This window comes from Balaenoptera musculus, chromosome 12 (assembly GCF_009873245.2).
Source record: "Balaenoptera musculus isolate JJ_BM4_2016_0621 chromosome 12, mBalMus1.pri.v3, whole genome shotgun sequence".
NCBI classification, from domain to species: domain Eukaryota; kingdom Metazoa; phylum Chordata; class Mammalia; order Artiodactyla; family Balaenopteridae; genus Balaenoptera; species Balaenoptera musculus.
The window spans coordinates 35,144,935-35,160,518 of record NC_045796.1 but is presented as its reverse complement, the minus strand read 5'-3'; the positions used below and the strand labels follow the sequence as shown (position 1 = coordinate 35,160,518).

The following is a 15,584-nucleotide window of genomic DNA, read 5'->3' as shown; positions in this document are numbered from 1 at the left end:
AGGGATGAAAGTCATTATCAGCTTGAGACCCGAAGGATGAAGCAGTGTTACTAGAATTTGGAGAGCTGAAGTCAGAGGTGAAATGTTGCCCTCCAAAAGGTTGGTAGAGGGCAGCCACTATAAAAAATGTGGACCAGCAGGGGGAAAGCACCACCACACTGTCCTCCTGCCACCTGGTCTCCCATTGGTGCCTGGCCTTGGCCAAACCCAACACTAAGTCAGAGAGCAAGGGAGTACCAGTGATGCTGTCCCAAGAGGTCAGCTTCCCAGGACACACAGCCAGGTAGAGAAGGGCAGAGGATGACTCTTAAAAGGTCAGTAGAGAAAAATATGCACTCTTGAAAGGCAAATAGAGAATAACATACATTCCTCCAAGAGAGAAAATTTTGATAAAATAGGTTATATGTCTACAATCAAATACCATATAGAAATTTTAAAAATTGAACTAGCTTTCCAAAGTAAGTAAATCTCAAGAATATAACAAGTGAAAAACAGGAAGCAGCAGCAGGATACCCACACTATAACATTTATATAATATTTAAAATCCAATAAAACCATATTTTATGGATACGTAAATATGTAAAAAAGGATAGTCTAGCAGTAACCACTGCAGATGCAATTCTGTATACATCACTGTTATGGGATGACTATGCCTGAAAATATCTTCATTCCCCCCCTACACGTGCATAGTTTGGCTGGGTGTGTTAATTATCTATTGCTGTGTGTTGTGGCTTGAACTGTGTCCTCCAAAAAGACATGTTGAAGTCCTAACCTCCAGTACCTCAGAATATGAACTTATTTGGAAATAGGGTCATTGCAAATGCAGTTAGCTAAGTTAAAATGAGGTCGTACTGTAGTAAGGGGAGCCCTTAATCCAACATGACTGGTTTCATAAGAGAAGAGACACAGGAGGAATACCATGTGAAGATGTGGGTAGAGATTAGAGTAATGCAGCTGCAAGACAAGGGGTGTTAAGGATTGCTGATAACCCACCAGAAGCTAGAATATGCAAGGAAGGATTCTCCCCTATAGGTGTCAGAGAGCATATGGCCTGGCCGACACTTCAATTTCAGACTCCCAACCTCCGGAACTGAGACAATAAGTTTCTGTTGTTTTAAGCCACCTGGTTTGTGGTAATTTGTTACAACAGCCTTAAGAATCTAATACAATCTCAGGATTCTTACCCAGAGTAAGTAACATGTTTCTCGACTTTGAGTCTCCATTAGGTATAGGTGGGTGATGCCATCTTTCAGTCAAGGGCAGGCTGTTCTTCTCCTGCCCTGATACAGTTCAGGCTCCAATATGCAGACACAGTGTGGTCCAAGAGCCCACAGTCAGCCCTGTGACTTCAGTTTGGGGCTGGTCCATCTTCCCTGACACCCCCAGGTTACACAGTTTCAGCCCCTACTCGCTGCTGTGGCGTTCAATATGCTTTTTAGGAAAGCCTCTCCATTTCTGATTGATGAGATTTTCATTTCCAGTTTTCATAGTAGCCTCTGCGCTTATATGTTTATATGTTGCTGTCATTTATGTGTTTGGACTGGAATGGAGGAAGATTTTGCTTATATTCCATCAGTGATATTGAACTGGATGAATTGCCATAGTCTCCTTAGACCCAGATTTAGTTTTTGTTTCTCACGGTTCAGAGTCAAATTACTCACTAAACAGCTCATTGAATTCATGAATACTACGTATGAAGTGCCAAAGTACTTAGGGGAATGAGCTACCTAGTGTACTCAAAGGAAAATCCTGGGAAGTTCCCAGGAGCAGATGCCTGTGGGTTTCATTTATTTGTCTGCTTTTTTTTTTTTTAGAATCAGAGACACTGTATGATGTTGTGAGGAAAACAGAAGGAAAAAGAGGCTTAGATTCTAGATCTGGCTTAAATTACACATAATAAACATTTATTGAAATCTGCCATGTGTAATACAATGCGTTAAGCCATGGATTTTACATTTTGAGGGTGGAGAGAATGGAGGACAAAGATGAATAATATATCCAAACTCTTGGCTCTGGTTTACTAAGCCCACATGCCGTGGACCACTCTTGCTGACCTCACATTGTACTAGTCTGCTCAGTGGGTGCCAGCCTCACTGGCCACTTTCTCTTCCCTGTACACATCCAGCTTCTTCCTATTTTGGGGTCTTGGATTGAAAGGATTCTTTCCCTTATTATCTGCAGCTATCCAGGTCACTTGAAACATCGTCCAATTTTGTCACATATTTAGGTTCATTCACCCACCACCACAGGTAAGATACCAAATGGTTCCATTACCACAAGGATCCTTTATGTTGCCCTTTTATAATCACACTCACCTCCCATTCACCCACCACATCCACATTCCTAATTCTTGGTAACAAGTAATATATTCTCCATTTCTAAAATTCTGTCATTTCAAAATGCTATGTAAGTGGAATCATATAGCATATACCTTATTGGGATTGGCTTTTTAGCATGTACCCTACTGGGATTGGCTTTTTTCACTTACTATAATTCCCTGGAGATTCTTTCAAGTTGTTGCCTATATCAGTAGTTTTTTATTTTTTATTGCTGAGTAGTGCTCCATAGTATGGATATACCACAGTTTGTTTAACCACTTACCTGGTATAGGCTCTCTGGGCTGTTTCCAGTTTTGGGTTATTACAAATAAAGCTGCTATGAATATTCATATGTGAACATTAAGTTTTCATTTTTCTGGGATAAATGCCTAGGAGCATAATTTCTGCGTTGTATGTTATTGCATGTTCAGTTTTATAAGAATCTGTCATGCTCTTCCAGAATGGCTCTACCATTCTATCAGCTATATATGCCTGGTCCAGTTTCTCTGCAACCTCACCAACTTTTGGTGTTTGATGTTGTCACTAAGGTTTGTCTTAGCCATTCTGATGCATGTGCAGTGACGCTCATTATGATACCCATTTTCCTAATGGCTACCAATGTTGAACATCTTTCCAATAAGCTTGTTATCTGTATATCCTCTTCAGTGAGATGTCTGTTCATGTCTTTGGCACATTTTTAAATTGTGTGTTTTTTTTTTTACTGTTGAGTTTTGAGACTTCTTTATATATTCTAGATGCTGGTCGTTTTACTGGATATAAAATTTGTAAATATTTTCTTCTAATCCTGGCCTTCATCCTCTTCACATGGGTTTTCACAGAGCAAAATATTTAATTGTGATGAGGCCCAAATTATCAATTTTTAGTTATAGGAATCATGTTTTGGGGGCTAAGTCTAAGAACTCTGCTTAGTCCTAAATCCAGAAAATCTTCTATTTTTTTTCTGTAACCAATACTGCCCTCTTCCGATTAATATAGCAATATAGATGCCTCAGTATTGGATGGAATGATTCCCTCCCCCACACATTTTTATTCTTTGTCAAGATTATTTAGCTATTTTAGCTATGCCTTTCCATATGCATTTTAGAATAAGCTTTTCTATATCTAAAAAAACTGTTTAGAAAATTTTTATAGAAACTACATTAAACCTATAGATCAATTGAAAAGAACTGTCATTTTTACTATGTTGAATCTTCCAATCCCTGAACAAATGTATCACTCCATTTGTCTAGGTATACTTTGATTCCTTTTATCAGAATTTTGTAATTTTCAGCATGTAAATCCTGTACATGTTTTGATAAGTGTATATCTATGTATTTCATTTTCTTAGGAGCAATTATAAATGGTATTGTGTTATTCAGTTTCATAACTTTTATTTTTAATGTATAGGAATGCAATTGACATTCTTGTGTTGATCTTGTATCCTGTGAATTTACTTAACTCACTTATTTGTTCTAGGATTTTTGTAGGTTCTTTGGGATTTTCTACATAATCATGCCATCTGTAAACAGGAAAAGTTTTATTTTATATTTCAAATTTGTATGGCTTTTGTTTCTTTTTCTTGCCTTATTGCAAGCTAGAAATTCCAGTACTGTGTTGAATAAAATAGTGATATTTTATTTGCCTTGTTCTCAAGATTAGGGAGAAAGCATTCAGTCTTACACTATTTTTTATGAAGTTAGCTGTAAATATTTTTTAGATGTTATCAAGTTGAGGAAGTTCCCTTCTAGAGAGCTTTTATCATCCATGAGTGTTGGATTTTATCAAATGGTTTTTCAAATTAATATAATCATATGCTTTTTTTTCCTTTAGCTTGTTGATATATGATGCATAACATTGATTGAGTTTCAAATGTTGAACCAGCCTTGCATGCATGGAAATCATCCCACTTGGTTATGTGCATTTCTTTTTATTGGATTCAGTTTGCTAATATTTTGTTGAAAATTTTTATGTAAAATTCATGAGATATATTTGTTTATAATTTTACTTTTTTTGTACTGTCTCTGTTGAGTATGGTATGTTAACACTGAAATCTGCCTTTTTATTATTATTATTCTGTTTATTTTGTCTGGTTCTTATTCCAGTTTTGCTTTCCTTAATTTCCTGTGTGTTGTGTAAACATGTTTTAAGATTTTATCTTCATTCATATATAGTGTTTTTGAGTGTATCTCTTGGTGCAGTTTTCTCAGTGGTTTCTCTGGGCATTACAGTATAAATATATGACATTATAATCTAGTGGTATCATTATTTTACCACTTACAGTAAAGTCTGGAAACCTTACTTCTATTTAGATCCCTTTTTCTTTCCTACTTTTAAATATTACTTTCTTGAATGTCAGATGGTATTGTAATTTTTGTTTCAATCATCAAATATAATTTATAAAACACATACATGGGGAAAGGGATATTCTATTGTATATACCCATAACTCTGCTCTTTCCACTGTTCTTCCTTTCTGATGCTTGAAATTTCCTTTTTTTTAAAAATTATTTCTTTTTTTGTTTGAAGAATTTCCTTTAGCCATTCTCTAAGGAAGGTCTAATGACAAAGGTAACGAAGACCAACGGTGGGCAAAACTTAAAATATTTATTATCTGACCCTTTACTGATAGACATATGACTCCTCTAGGTTTTACTTTCTTAAACTTAACAATAAGGGCATTGGATTTGATCATCTCTAATATCCCTGTAACATCCATGATTTCATGTGGATTTCTTATGTGAAGGTATTTTTTTCCTCAATGACCACATTTGAGCACTCAGGCAGTACAGAACTTAACACTGGAAAGCAAGTAATTAACAAATACTTACTCACTATCATTCCAAGAATATAACATGAAGGTGAAGAGAAATCCAGTCTGCTGACTGTGTGCCAGGTAATTAGATTTATGGAACTGGAGTTCAGGTTCCCACCGTGGGCTGGCAAGAGCCCAAAATGTTTTGCACCTGCCATGTAAGTCAGCATGTACCATCACAATCTGGAGTGTGGTGCTTCCACAGATGCTTTACTGCACTTGTGCTAAAACAGTTCAGGCTATCCCATGGCTCACAGAACAAGGGCTCCACTTTTGAGCTCTCAGTACTATTATTTCCAGAAGAATTATTTTCTAGTCATCATTTTGGGGGTGCTTATTAGGTGAAATGTGTGAATTACTTTCTGAAATATGCTCTTCTGAATTTAGTCCAGGTAGGAGGGAGTGGGGACATCGACCTTGTTTTTCTTCACCTTAAGAATTAAGATTCAACTACATATATTTTTAAAACAGAAAAATATGTGAGAAAATAAGGTAAATAGGAAACCAAGAACAAGTATGAAAAACAGTTATGATAGCTATTTAGAGACAACTAAAACTCATGTTTCTCTAAAACACATTTTTAGAAAGTCAGAACAGTAAAACAACAATTATTCTACAATGGAGGTCACAAACTTAGACAACCAGATGCAGCCTTCTGACAGGCTTTGTTTTTCACAGAGTTGGGCCAGGGGTATATTTTTGTTTTTGAATTTAACTGGTTGCTAATATTCAAAAATTTTAAGAGTTCACATAAAAGTTTAGATTTCCACATCCTCTTGAGAGATGAGACACTGTTGGGCCGTATTCTCATGCAGCAAACACTGCTGGGAGATGAGGAGCGTTCTCTTTGGGCATCACTTGTGCTTTCGGGTCCAAGTGGGAGTCGGCCTCCCTACATCGTTGCCTCTGGTCCCCATGTCAAACAACAGTTGTCATTTATCATCAGTTTCATGCTATTGTGTTTCTTGTAGTAGAGCTGAAGATGGCAGAATATCTACTATCCATATTTCAGTCAAAAGTAAGAAAAAGCCAAATGGACCAAAAGGAATATGTGTTTTAGTAAAAATGGGAAGCAGATATATTTTTGTTGAGATGAAAAATACCCCTATAGAAATCCATACATTGAAGATGTCTGTTGTAATAATACAAACTGAATGACCATTCTGAAATATACCTGGCCTACTTCTCTCACTCACAATACCCGCTGGCTCCGCAGGCATCTCCTCTTTCTCAACAAATAACAAGTGGATGCCATGACGATCTTGTTTTCTCTACTTTTCCAGTTTGATTTTGTCTCTTAGACTATGCAACATAGTGGGAACACATGGCCTTTGCCCGTCTGTACATTCAAACATCTATTTAAGGAAATAACTCATTGGTGATTCAATTTAGATATTTCTGTTCTTCATATTCTGTATCTACATAGATTGCATCTAAGTACTGAGGGTTTGTATTTTTGTCCTAAATGCTATATTTCCTCTGTCTCAATTAAGACTGATAAAAGTGGTAAGACTAATAAGACTAAGTTGAAATGAACACAACTACATCAGAATAAATCAGCACACAATTTTCTGGGTTAGATTTCAGGTATCGTAGCTCCTTTTCTACAACTGGCAAGTGCGTCATGAGAGATAGTATCTGTCATAAAATCTCCCTACCATTCCCGCCCCGAGCAGATCTGAACATTAAAGAAAGAGCTTTCAGATATTCAGCAGGGACTTTGTTTGCTTCAACAGTTTAGAAACCCCTTCCATTGGTTTCTTTCGGGATGTGGTAACAACAGTGTCTCTCCGGTGTTTGTTATCTTCCAGGTTAGCATTTCAATTCACTTTGGAGGAAGCTGGAAGTGTGGAAGTGTTATATATCTACCACATTTCCATTGATTTTTGGACAATTTATATTCCAGAAGCCACTGATAGCTTATTTAAAGCAGATCCCGAGACAGAGCTTTTCTTTTTAGTTTCAGAGAGATAATTTTCTAATACTCTGCAGACCACTTGAATTGACCAGAGTTGTGAACAAATTCAGATAATATCTCTCCCACTCCAAGGCTCCCTAAGGTGTGGGGAGACTTTATGAAATAATATGCCGGGAACTTTTTTTACGGACACCATTTTCTGGCAACAGAGCAGATTTGCGAGGGAGCAGCTGTTGATGGCTGATCTCCAAGCTTATTACATGAGGACCTGGAACCCAAGAGATCGCGAGGTGAATACTGAATGAGCACATCAGTGGAGAGGTAAACACGTCTCCTCTCCCTACTGGTCCAGTCAGAAATATCTTCCTTTTTGTTCATCTCTCAATGTCAGAGATCATTTGGCTGCAACACATTCATGCAAAACCTTTTCCTTTCTTCAAAGACTAAACATTAGAAAAAGGCTAGGCAGCACAGACAAGAAGGTTAACACTTATTTTCAAGATTGGTTAAAACTCGAATTCCCAGTTGCTGTGTGTCTCTGCCCACCCACTTCCAACATTTCCCTAGTGATAATATAGAGGAAGGGGATCTATAAAATTCCACGTCATGACAGCCATTTAAGGAATAACTGACATAGAGACAGGAGGCCTTTAACTGTGAAAAGCAGAGCACATTTTAAGAGTTCTACCAAGACATCTCCTGCCTAAAGGGACACAGCTGAGTGGGACATGGCCATGCATGGGACTACTCCACAACGGTATAAAGTATGAATTTTTGAATAAGAGTATTAAGAAAAACAGATTTAACATCCCACCCTTCTCCCCCAGTACAGTTGTCTCCAGGTGCACTGGCCTCTGTGGTGGTGCCTGAACAAAGCAAGCATGACATTTTAATTTTCTGTTAGAAAGAGGACTCTTTTTGTTCTTTGCTTGAATTTTGGAGGCCACACGGACCTCTGAGTTTTGTGGTCAGTGGTACTCATGGTGATTTTGGTTATGTGTGGGTTTAATCCTGTGAATAGAAATGGAATCAGGGTCATGCTGCAAAGCAGAATCCTTCAACATCATGAACATTACTGGGTAATGCAATCTTGAGTGAGTTTGTGGATTTTTTGTTAAATGCATCCGTGTTTAAATGAAAATTAGTCTTCCTAGGAAAAGATAAGTTCTCTTATCTAAATTCTTACGAATGAAAGTCACAAATGTTCTAATAATGTACACAGCAAGTGGAAGTTTGAAGATACCCATAAAGATAATACTTTATGAGAAAATCAATTAATGAGGAACAATAAGAATGAAGTGCCAAATTTCCCTTGCCACGCCATCAGGGAAGCAGTGTGTTTACTGGAAGAGAGTGAGCTGCTAAATCAGACTCAGATTTAAATCTGTTGACAAATCATTTACCTTCTCAACTTCAGTTTTATCATTGGTAAAATAGGGATGACAATTACTATATGTCAAGTTTGTTATAAGGAAGAAATAAGGAAATGTATATAAAGGGATAGTAACATATAAATATAGTAACTCAAAAAAAAAAAAATCAATGTCAATCCCCTGGCCTTTTTTTCTTTCCACTCATTTGGAGTTTTTGAAATTCAATTTAAAGAACAAAAGTGAAAGAAATTACTGCTTGGACATCACTTTTTTGTGTTTTTTTTGGCTGTGCCACGCAGCATGTAGGACCTTAGTTCCCCCACCAGGGATTGATCCCACACCCCCTGCAGTGGAAGCGTGGAGTCTTAACCACTGGACCGCCAGGGAAGTCCCAAGTTTTACTTTTAATAGATTTTATGTGGTCTACTTGTATCAATGAGAATAAGGTATTTATTTGGGAGTGAAGGTATGAAAATTAAGGGGAGAAAATGATGTGCAAACAATAACTGTTGTAATTATAAAAATTTTATTTCACTCTTACTTTAATTAAATCTTCATAAGCACCATGTCATGAACTGGCAATCTAGAAAGAGGATACTGGAATGCTTTAGTCAATAACAAACTGCAAGCTGATGATATGAAGTTACAGCTACACGGAGCATGTGTACAAGACCACATTGAGAAAGGTTCACTTGAGAATCCCACGATGATGCACAAAACAGGATTCTGGCATCGATTTGTTCACACTTCCTATGCTCAGAACCCAAAGCTTGTGCATGTACACATCAAAAGAAACACTGGATCACCTTGACAGTTTACAGTTTGCTAACACTTGACCCTGAAAGCATAAATGTTGCCATCTTGATTTCTTGACCAGTGCGTGGTCATAGGCTGAAAAGACCAATTCCTTTAAAACTTAAATTATGCTTAAAGGTTATGTTCAACATTATGCAAGTCATCAGCAAGGCCTTTGAATGTGTGCAATTCTCATATATGATCACCAAACCATTACTGACCTAAGGAAATCGTGGAAAATTATATATTTTCAGCAAAATGTTTTAATTTGGTCCTACATTAAAAGACCCAATTGCCAAGGTGTTTTACATAAATTTAATTCACAAGCATGTACACAAGAGATTCACTATAAAGAACATTGCTTCCTGGTTTATGAATAAAAAGTTTATCCTCTACTTACACTAACCATACAAAAAATAATCTACAAAAATTGTTTACAGTTGATTTTAGTGAAAGAAAAAGCTTTCTTCAGAAAAAAAAAATGATTGTGTGGTGGTAGTAGTTTAGCCATCAAAAAAGGAATGTAAGTAACCAATAAATATAATGTGCTTTCTCCATATAGACATATTTACACTTGAGTCTTTGGCTTATGTTGTTTTCTAAAAAGAACTTTAAATGATCCAGCCATCATTGCACATTAAAGGAAAATAAGCCAGTTATATATATTTATATATTTATAAAGAGATCTGCTACACTTGAAACATATTAAAAAATGAACTTTCCTATGAATTTGCACAGCTTTTCTTTCTTCTTCCTTGAAAGATTTAACATCTTTTATCTGAAAAAGGGAGAAAAATGCCACAGAGAAAGTATTGATTCATGCAACACGTGGTGGCTGCTCTACCAAAGCCAGGAGAGAAGAGGCTGCGTGTTCACTGGACAAACACTAAGAAGTTCTCATTTGCATCTGCTTCTTATTAAATAAAATTTATGTGGCACAAAATGTTGATGCTTTTGTACAATAATAGAAACTGAGTCCTTTTTATTAAGATACACAACTTCATAAGAAAAATACTTTTACCTCTCAAATGTAAAAGTCTCCCACCCCCCACATTAGAATCTTTCTGCACAGGTGTGACACGTACAACAGCTGCTGGCTCAATAGATGAATGGGCTCTGCTTGGATGCACTTTGAAGTCTCCCCCAACTAAGATGACTCCAGGTACTCCAAAGCTACGTCGTAGCAGAAACGGTACTGCTCCTGAAAGATGTTAAAACAAAAGGGTGGAGCAAAGTTAAGAAAAAGGAGAAGAATGGAGAATAATAGCTATCAAATGAATACTTGCATTCAATTTAGATTTTTTAAGAATTACAGATTTTTTTTCTATATACAAGTTTAACATCTAGGCATGCATATTTTACATTTGAGTCTAATGATTGCTGTTTAAGAAAAAGGAACTTGATGTAAAAAGATATGTTCTCTTTGCCTCATATTTTATATCAAATTAAAAAAATCTGCAGTATTATCTGATTATAATAGTAATACCTGATCAGTACAGAAAAATTTCCAAGTATAGAAAAAGATAATCAGAAAAAGTCTCTATAAATCTGTTATCAGAAACAACTGTTTTAAAATACTACCTTAGTGTTAATTCAGTCCATTTTTATGCATTGTTGAAATAATAATTACTTTAGAATAAATATTAATTGCTTATCTATGTTTGGGGATATAACTTTATATTTTATTTTCTGTTGTTTAACATTGTTATGTATCCTTTTCTTATGTTATTTAACACCTCTTTTAATACTTCATAAAAGTCTAATATGTGGATTGACTGTAATATTGCATTTATTTTTTTCTTTACTATAAATAATCCTAGAGTGAACATGCAAATATTTTTCTCCGCACTTCAGATATTTTCCTTAGTGGTATTAAAAAAAGCCAGTCATTTCAGACTGCCACTCAACAATTCCAAATTCTTAATTTCTTCTTCCAGTTTTATTGAGATATAATTGACATATAGCACTGTATGTTTAAGGTGTACGGCATAACGATTTGACTTACATACGTGAACATCCAAATTCTTAATTTTTGACACAGTTTTTGGTCTATCAGAGAATTTAAGTAAATTTTTCAAAAATGGTTAGTGGTTCTTAAATATTTTTGAGCTTACTTTTACCAGAAAAATTTATTTCTTCTGCCTTTATTTATTTAAGACAACTTGGTTGACAAAAATTTTTGAGTTAAAACTGCCTTTCCTCTCAGTCCATCTGTGTGTCGCTCCATTATGAAGAATTTAGAAAAATTCAGACTGCATTACAAATTATTACTTGCAATATGTATTAAAATCTTCCCAATTCAGTCCAAGTGGGTAAAATTCAGGCTGAATTAGAGAACAATCTAAAAAGCATATTATTTCAAAAGAGAACTTCCAGGTGTCCCCAGCAATAAATGAGGGAAATAAAAACTTTCCCCAAGAGGTCTTTATCAATCCTACCCTAATTATCAAGTAGGTGTGATTTAAATTAGCCTACCACTGTGGCAAGTGCATCTCAAGAACCAAAAAGTGCTTGGGAACTGTTACATCTCTTTAATCAGTCTCTAGCAATTTGGTTTACTCTCTAAATTTTCTTACCAAACTCGTCAGTTCAATTCAACAGCACACTGAACTAATCATTAACCTTGATTAAACACAAATTGGGTGTTTAGTCAGGATTCATGGGACATGAATGTAAAGGTAAATAGTAACTCTTAAGAACGTTCTAGAATGGCAGAGTTTAATCATAGACTTTTTTTTTTTTTAAGGAACAGTGAGAAATCAGAGTTAAATTTGGAAGTATGATTTGAATGCTGTGGCCAGAAGTGATCTTATTGATGATTTTGGAAGACTTGATCTGAGAGATAGAGGCAGAGTTTACATTAAAAACTCTTCAGACAGCAGAGAGTTTAAAGACCTAACCATTACCCGCCCATTTTGTAAAAAGACCTCAGAGTTCTACCTCAAAAATTCCTCAAATCTATCTCCCCACTTCCTCCAGCTCCATTGCCAACACCCCAGTCAAAGCCAGTATCATCTTATCGGGACAACAGCAATACCTAAGGTATGAGCTGGAGTAGAGGGGCTTTGAGGACTTGTAGAAGGGGAAGAAGTCTGTGACGTTCTTCAAAGTGAAACAGTATAAATGTAACTCTTCAGATTTTGTCTCAGGAAGCAATGCACCTCCTGTGTGAACAATCCATGAGCAGGAAGTGGTGAAAATACTTTAAAGGTTTATTGAATTGCTCACTTTTGTTATCTGATCATCTTGATAAATGTAGGGCAAGCAACAATGATGTCTTGGTTTTTCTGGTTTACTTTTCTGTGAGCATAAACTACACAGCTGCCCCTGACCTTATCCTACCATGCACATATGTATAACCCACAGCCATCACTTTAGAAGTCGAATGTGCTAGAGAAGTTTAACTTTCTTCCTCTGCATACAGCTTCAACCAGACGAGCTCCTACATACACATACCTCCCTGCTCTTATTTTGTAATCTGTGTTGTGATTTTGTGAGCCCTGGCTAATTCAAATAATATCACATGAACTACGTTCTAAAATTGGTAAAGCTGAAAACTGTCAATGGCGATAGTTTAAAAAATTATAATTTGACCAGCAATGAAGAATTATAGATAATGACTAAAATAAATTTCATTTGCCCTTTAAAAACACTGGGTGTCTAAAGTGCTAGATGCAGGGCTTCCCTGGTGGCGCAGTGGTTGAGAATCTGCCTGTCAATGCAGGGGACACGGGTTTGATCCCTGGCCCGGTAAGATCCCATATGCCATGGAGCAACTAAGCCCGTGCACCACAATGACTGAGCCTGCGTCCTGCAGCTACTGAAGCCCGCGCGCCTAGAGCCCGTGCTCCACAGCAAGAGAAGCCACCGCGATGAAGAAGCACACGCACTGTGATGAAGAATAGCTCCCACTTGCTGCCACTAGAGAAAGCCCATGCACAGCAACGAAGACCCAACACAGCCAAAAATAAATTAAAAATACAAAGAAACAAACAAAAAAAACTGATATAAAAAGTGCTAGATGCAACCTATGAGTATATCCCTCAAAATGTTTTACCAGTTAACTCAATATTGTTTAAGAAATAAAAATAAACAAGAATAAAACCTAGCTAGCAGGATTTTCTTATTATAGAACCATTTACCAAATTTTACTGTAGCAAATATTTATTGTTCAAAAGAAACAAACAAAAATCCTATACATTTCCCAAGTTAAATGAAAGTAGTTTTCTTCATCATTAGCAGTTTAGGCAATATGTGATTATGTTTATGTGGGTAAAGAGGGATACTTGGCAATTCATCAATTAAGCAGGAAAGTCCCCACAAAGACACATTTATACATATGATTTGCTATGTGTGTATCAAGTCAAATCAACAAGTAGGTATATGATTGACTAATCTCTACCCTCCCTTCTGCGTTCAAGACTGTGACTCACCGGGGCTTCCACCATGTTTGGCTTGCTGTTCCTTAGCGTCTTGACAGCATGGAACACATCGACAACATTTTGCCGTTTCACCATTTCAACAACGATGCCTATAGCACAGAACATGCCACTTCGCCCACCACCATTTCTAAAAGCAAAGAAAGCAAAGGCATTTTAGAGTGAAGCTTTTGGTGACCATAGGTCACACAATCATATGTTTGGGAAAAGAAAACATTATCTTTCAAATTTTTTCCCTTTGTGTTTTAATTTTGCTTCACACGTGTGCATGTGTGTGTAGAGAACAAAAAAGAAAGATACTTGAGGATAACATTAACTCAGTAGCTTATACTTAGGGACATGTTATAGGTATAGATGGCTGCAACCTAGATACTTTGAGATTTTGATAGATTTGTACACAGCATAAATCAGAAAAGTTATTCAGAGTAGTGTTCAAAAGAGTTTAAACTATATAATAACTATACAATAATCAATTTAAAAAATACAAAAGTTTAAGTTAGTAGTGAATTATAGAATCAAGAAACAGGAAGATTGTTTCAAAAGAATATCTAGTCAAGGTCTGTAAGATGGGAGTTGGCTACTCTTTAACATAGAAAACGTGAAGACTAATGAGGAAATGACCACCAAGGCCCCCCAGATGGCCAAGCCAAGCCACCACACTCACAGGCAGTGGATGATTGTTCGGCCCTCCCCGTCCTCGCATTCCTCCTGCCATTTTTCCACCTGCAGTATCAGCTTCAAAAATGACCGTTTGGAGCCAGGCACTTCTCGATGAGAAGCCCACCCTAGATACTGAAACTGCTGCACCATCAGATAACCTTCCTGTGGCTGCAGAGGGAAAAGTATTTTTATGTAAATAAGTTGGGGCTAGAATTTTTACTAAAAAGTAAAAGGTTCATATCAATTTACACCATGACATAAATGACACTTACAATGGATTGAATCTAGCTGATGCAAGTCCAGAATATGTGCATACCAGTGCAGAAACATTCTAAGTTACATGAGAATTATCCGTTATACAAGCTTCTCCCTCATGCTCCATATCCAATAATCAATTCCTATGTTTATACTTCTTAAATAACTTTCAAATTCACCTCCTCTTTATTGCCACTGACATCATTGCACTCTCAATCACAAATCATAATAATCACTTCTTAGTTGATCTCCCTGAACAAACTTTGATCTCCTTTCAAACCATTCTTACCGAAGGCATCATGATTATTTTTAAATGCAAATATGATCTTGTCACTTCCTGATTTAATGGCTTCCAAATGATCTTAGCATAAAACCCAAATTGCTGCCATGGCTTAAAAATACCTATATGATAAGGCTCCACCTCTTTCTCTAACTTCCCTTTATTCTAACAACCTATTCAAGTTCTAGACACGCTGGCCTTCTCTTAATCTATTTATCAAGTCATTTCTTGCCTTGGGAACTTTGCACATACTCTCCCCTTCGCCTTGAACATCTCCTTCTTGCTTGCTTTTCTCAGTCCCAAACAGAGTGATCAACTTGTCTTGGGTTTGCCTTGGACTTTTCTGGTCTTTGCACTGAAATTCATGTGTTCTAGGAAACCTCCCTGTCCTGTGTAAACCAAGGTAGCTGGCTATCCCATGCCCAGAGAGCTCCTACAAATTTTTCAAATTTTGACTTAAATATCACTACCTCAAAGAAGTCTTCTCTGATCACCCAGCTATGTCAGATCACCCAAATCCTCTGTATTTTGTACTTTTTCTCTGTAAAATTTCATTTATTTGTAAATGATTATATAAGTTTTTTAATGTTTGTCTTCCCTGACAAAATACAAATTCTTTAAGGACAAGAAAATCTCTTTTTCCCTTAAAATCTCTATCCTAGAACCTAGCAAAATACTTTCCAAAGAACAGTATTGTTGAATAAATGAATCAAGACCTTAAACCTTCATATGAAA

At 36.5% G+C, this 15,584-nt stretch overlaps 1 protein-coding gene across 4 annotated transcripts in view; it reads right to left on the bottom strand.

The window, feature by feature from the left end:
- Window positions 1-8,956: 8,956 nt before the first annotated feature.
- The window catches only part of PTPRK (protein tyrosine phosphatase receptor type K), a 565,097-nt gene continuing 558,469 nt past the window's right edge, over window positions 8,957-15,584 (bottom strand). For all 4 annotated transcript variants that reach the window (XM_036871298.1, XM_036871296.1, XM_036871297.1 and 1 more), the window contains 3 exons: window positions 14,319-14,482; window positions 13,649-13,784; window positions 8,957-10,416 (listed from right to left, as the gene is read on the bottom strand). In XM_036871298.1, coding sequence (XP_036727193.1) covers window positions 10,363-10,416; window positions 13,649-13,784; window positions 14,319-14,482 — 354 coding nt within the window. In that variant the 3' untranslated portion in view covers window positions 8,957-10,362. The remainder of the gene's footprint in view (window positions 10,417-13,648; window positions 13,785-14,318; window positions 14,483-15,584) is intronic.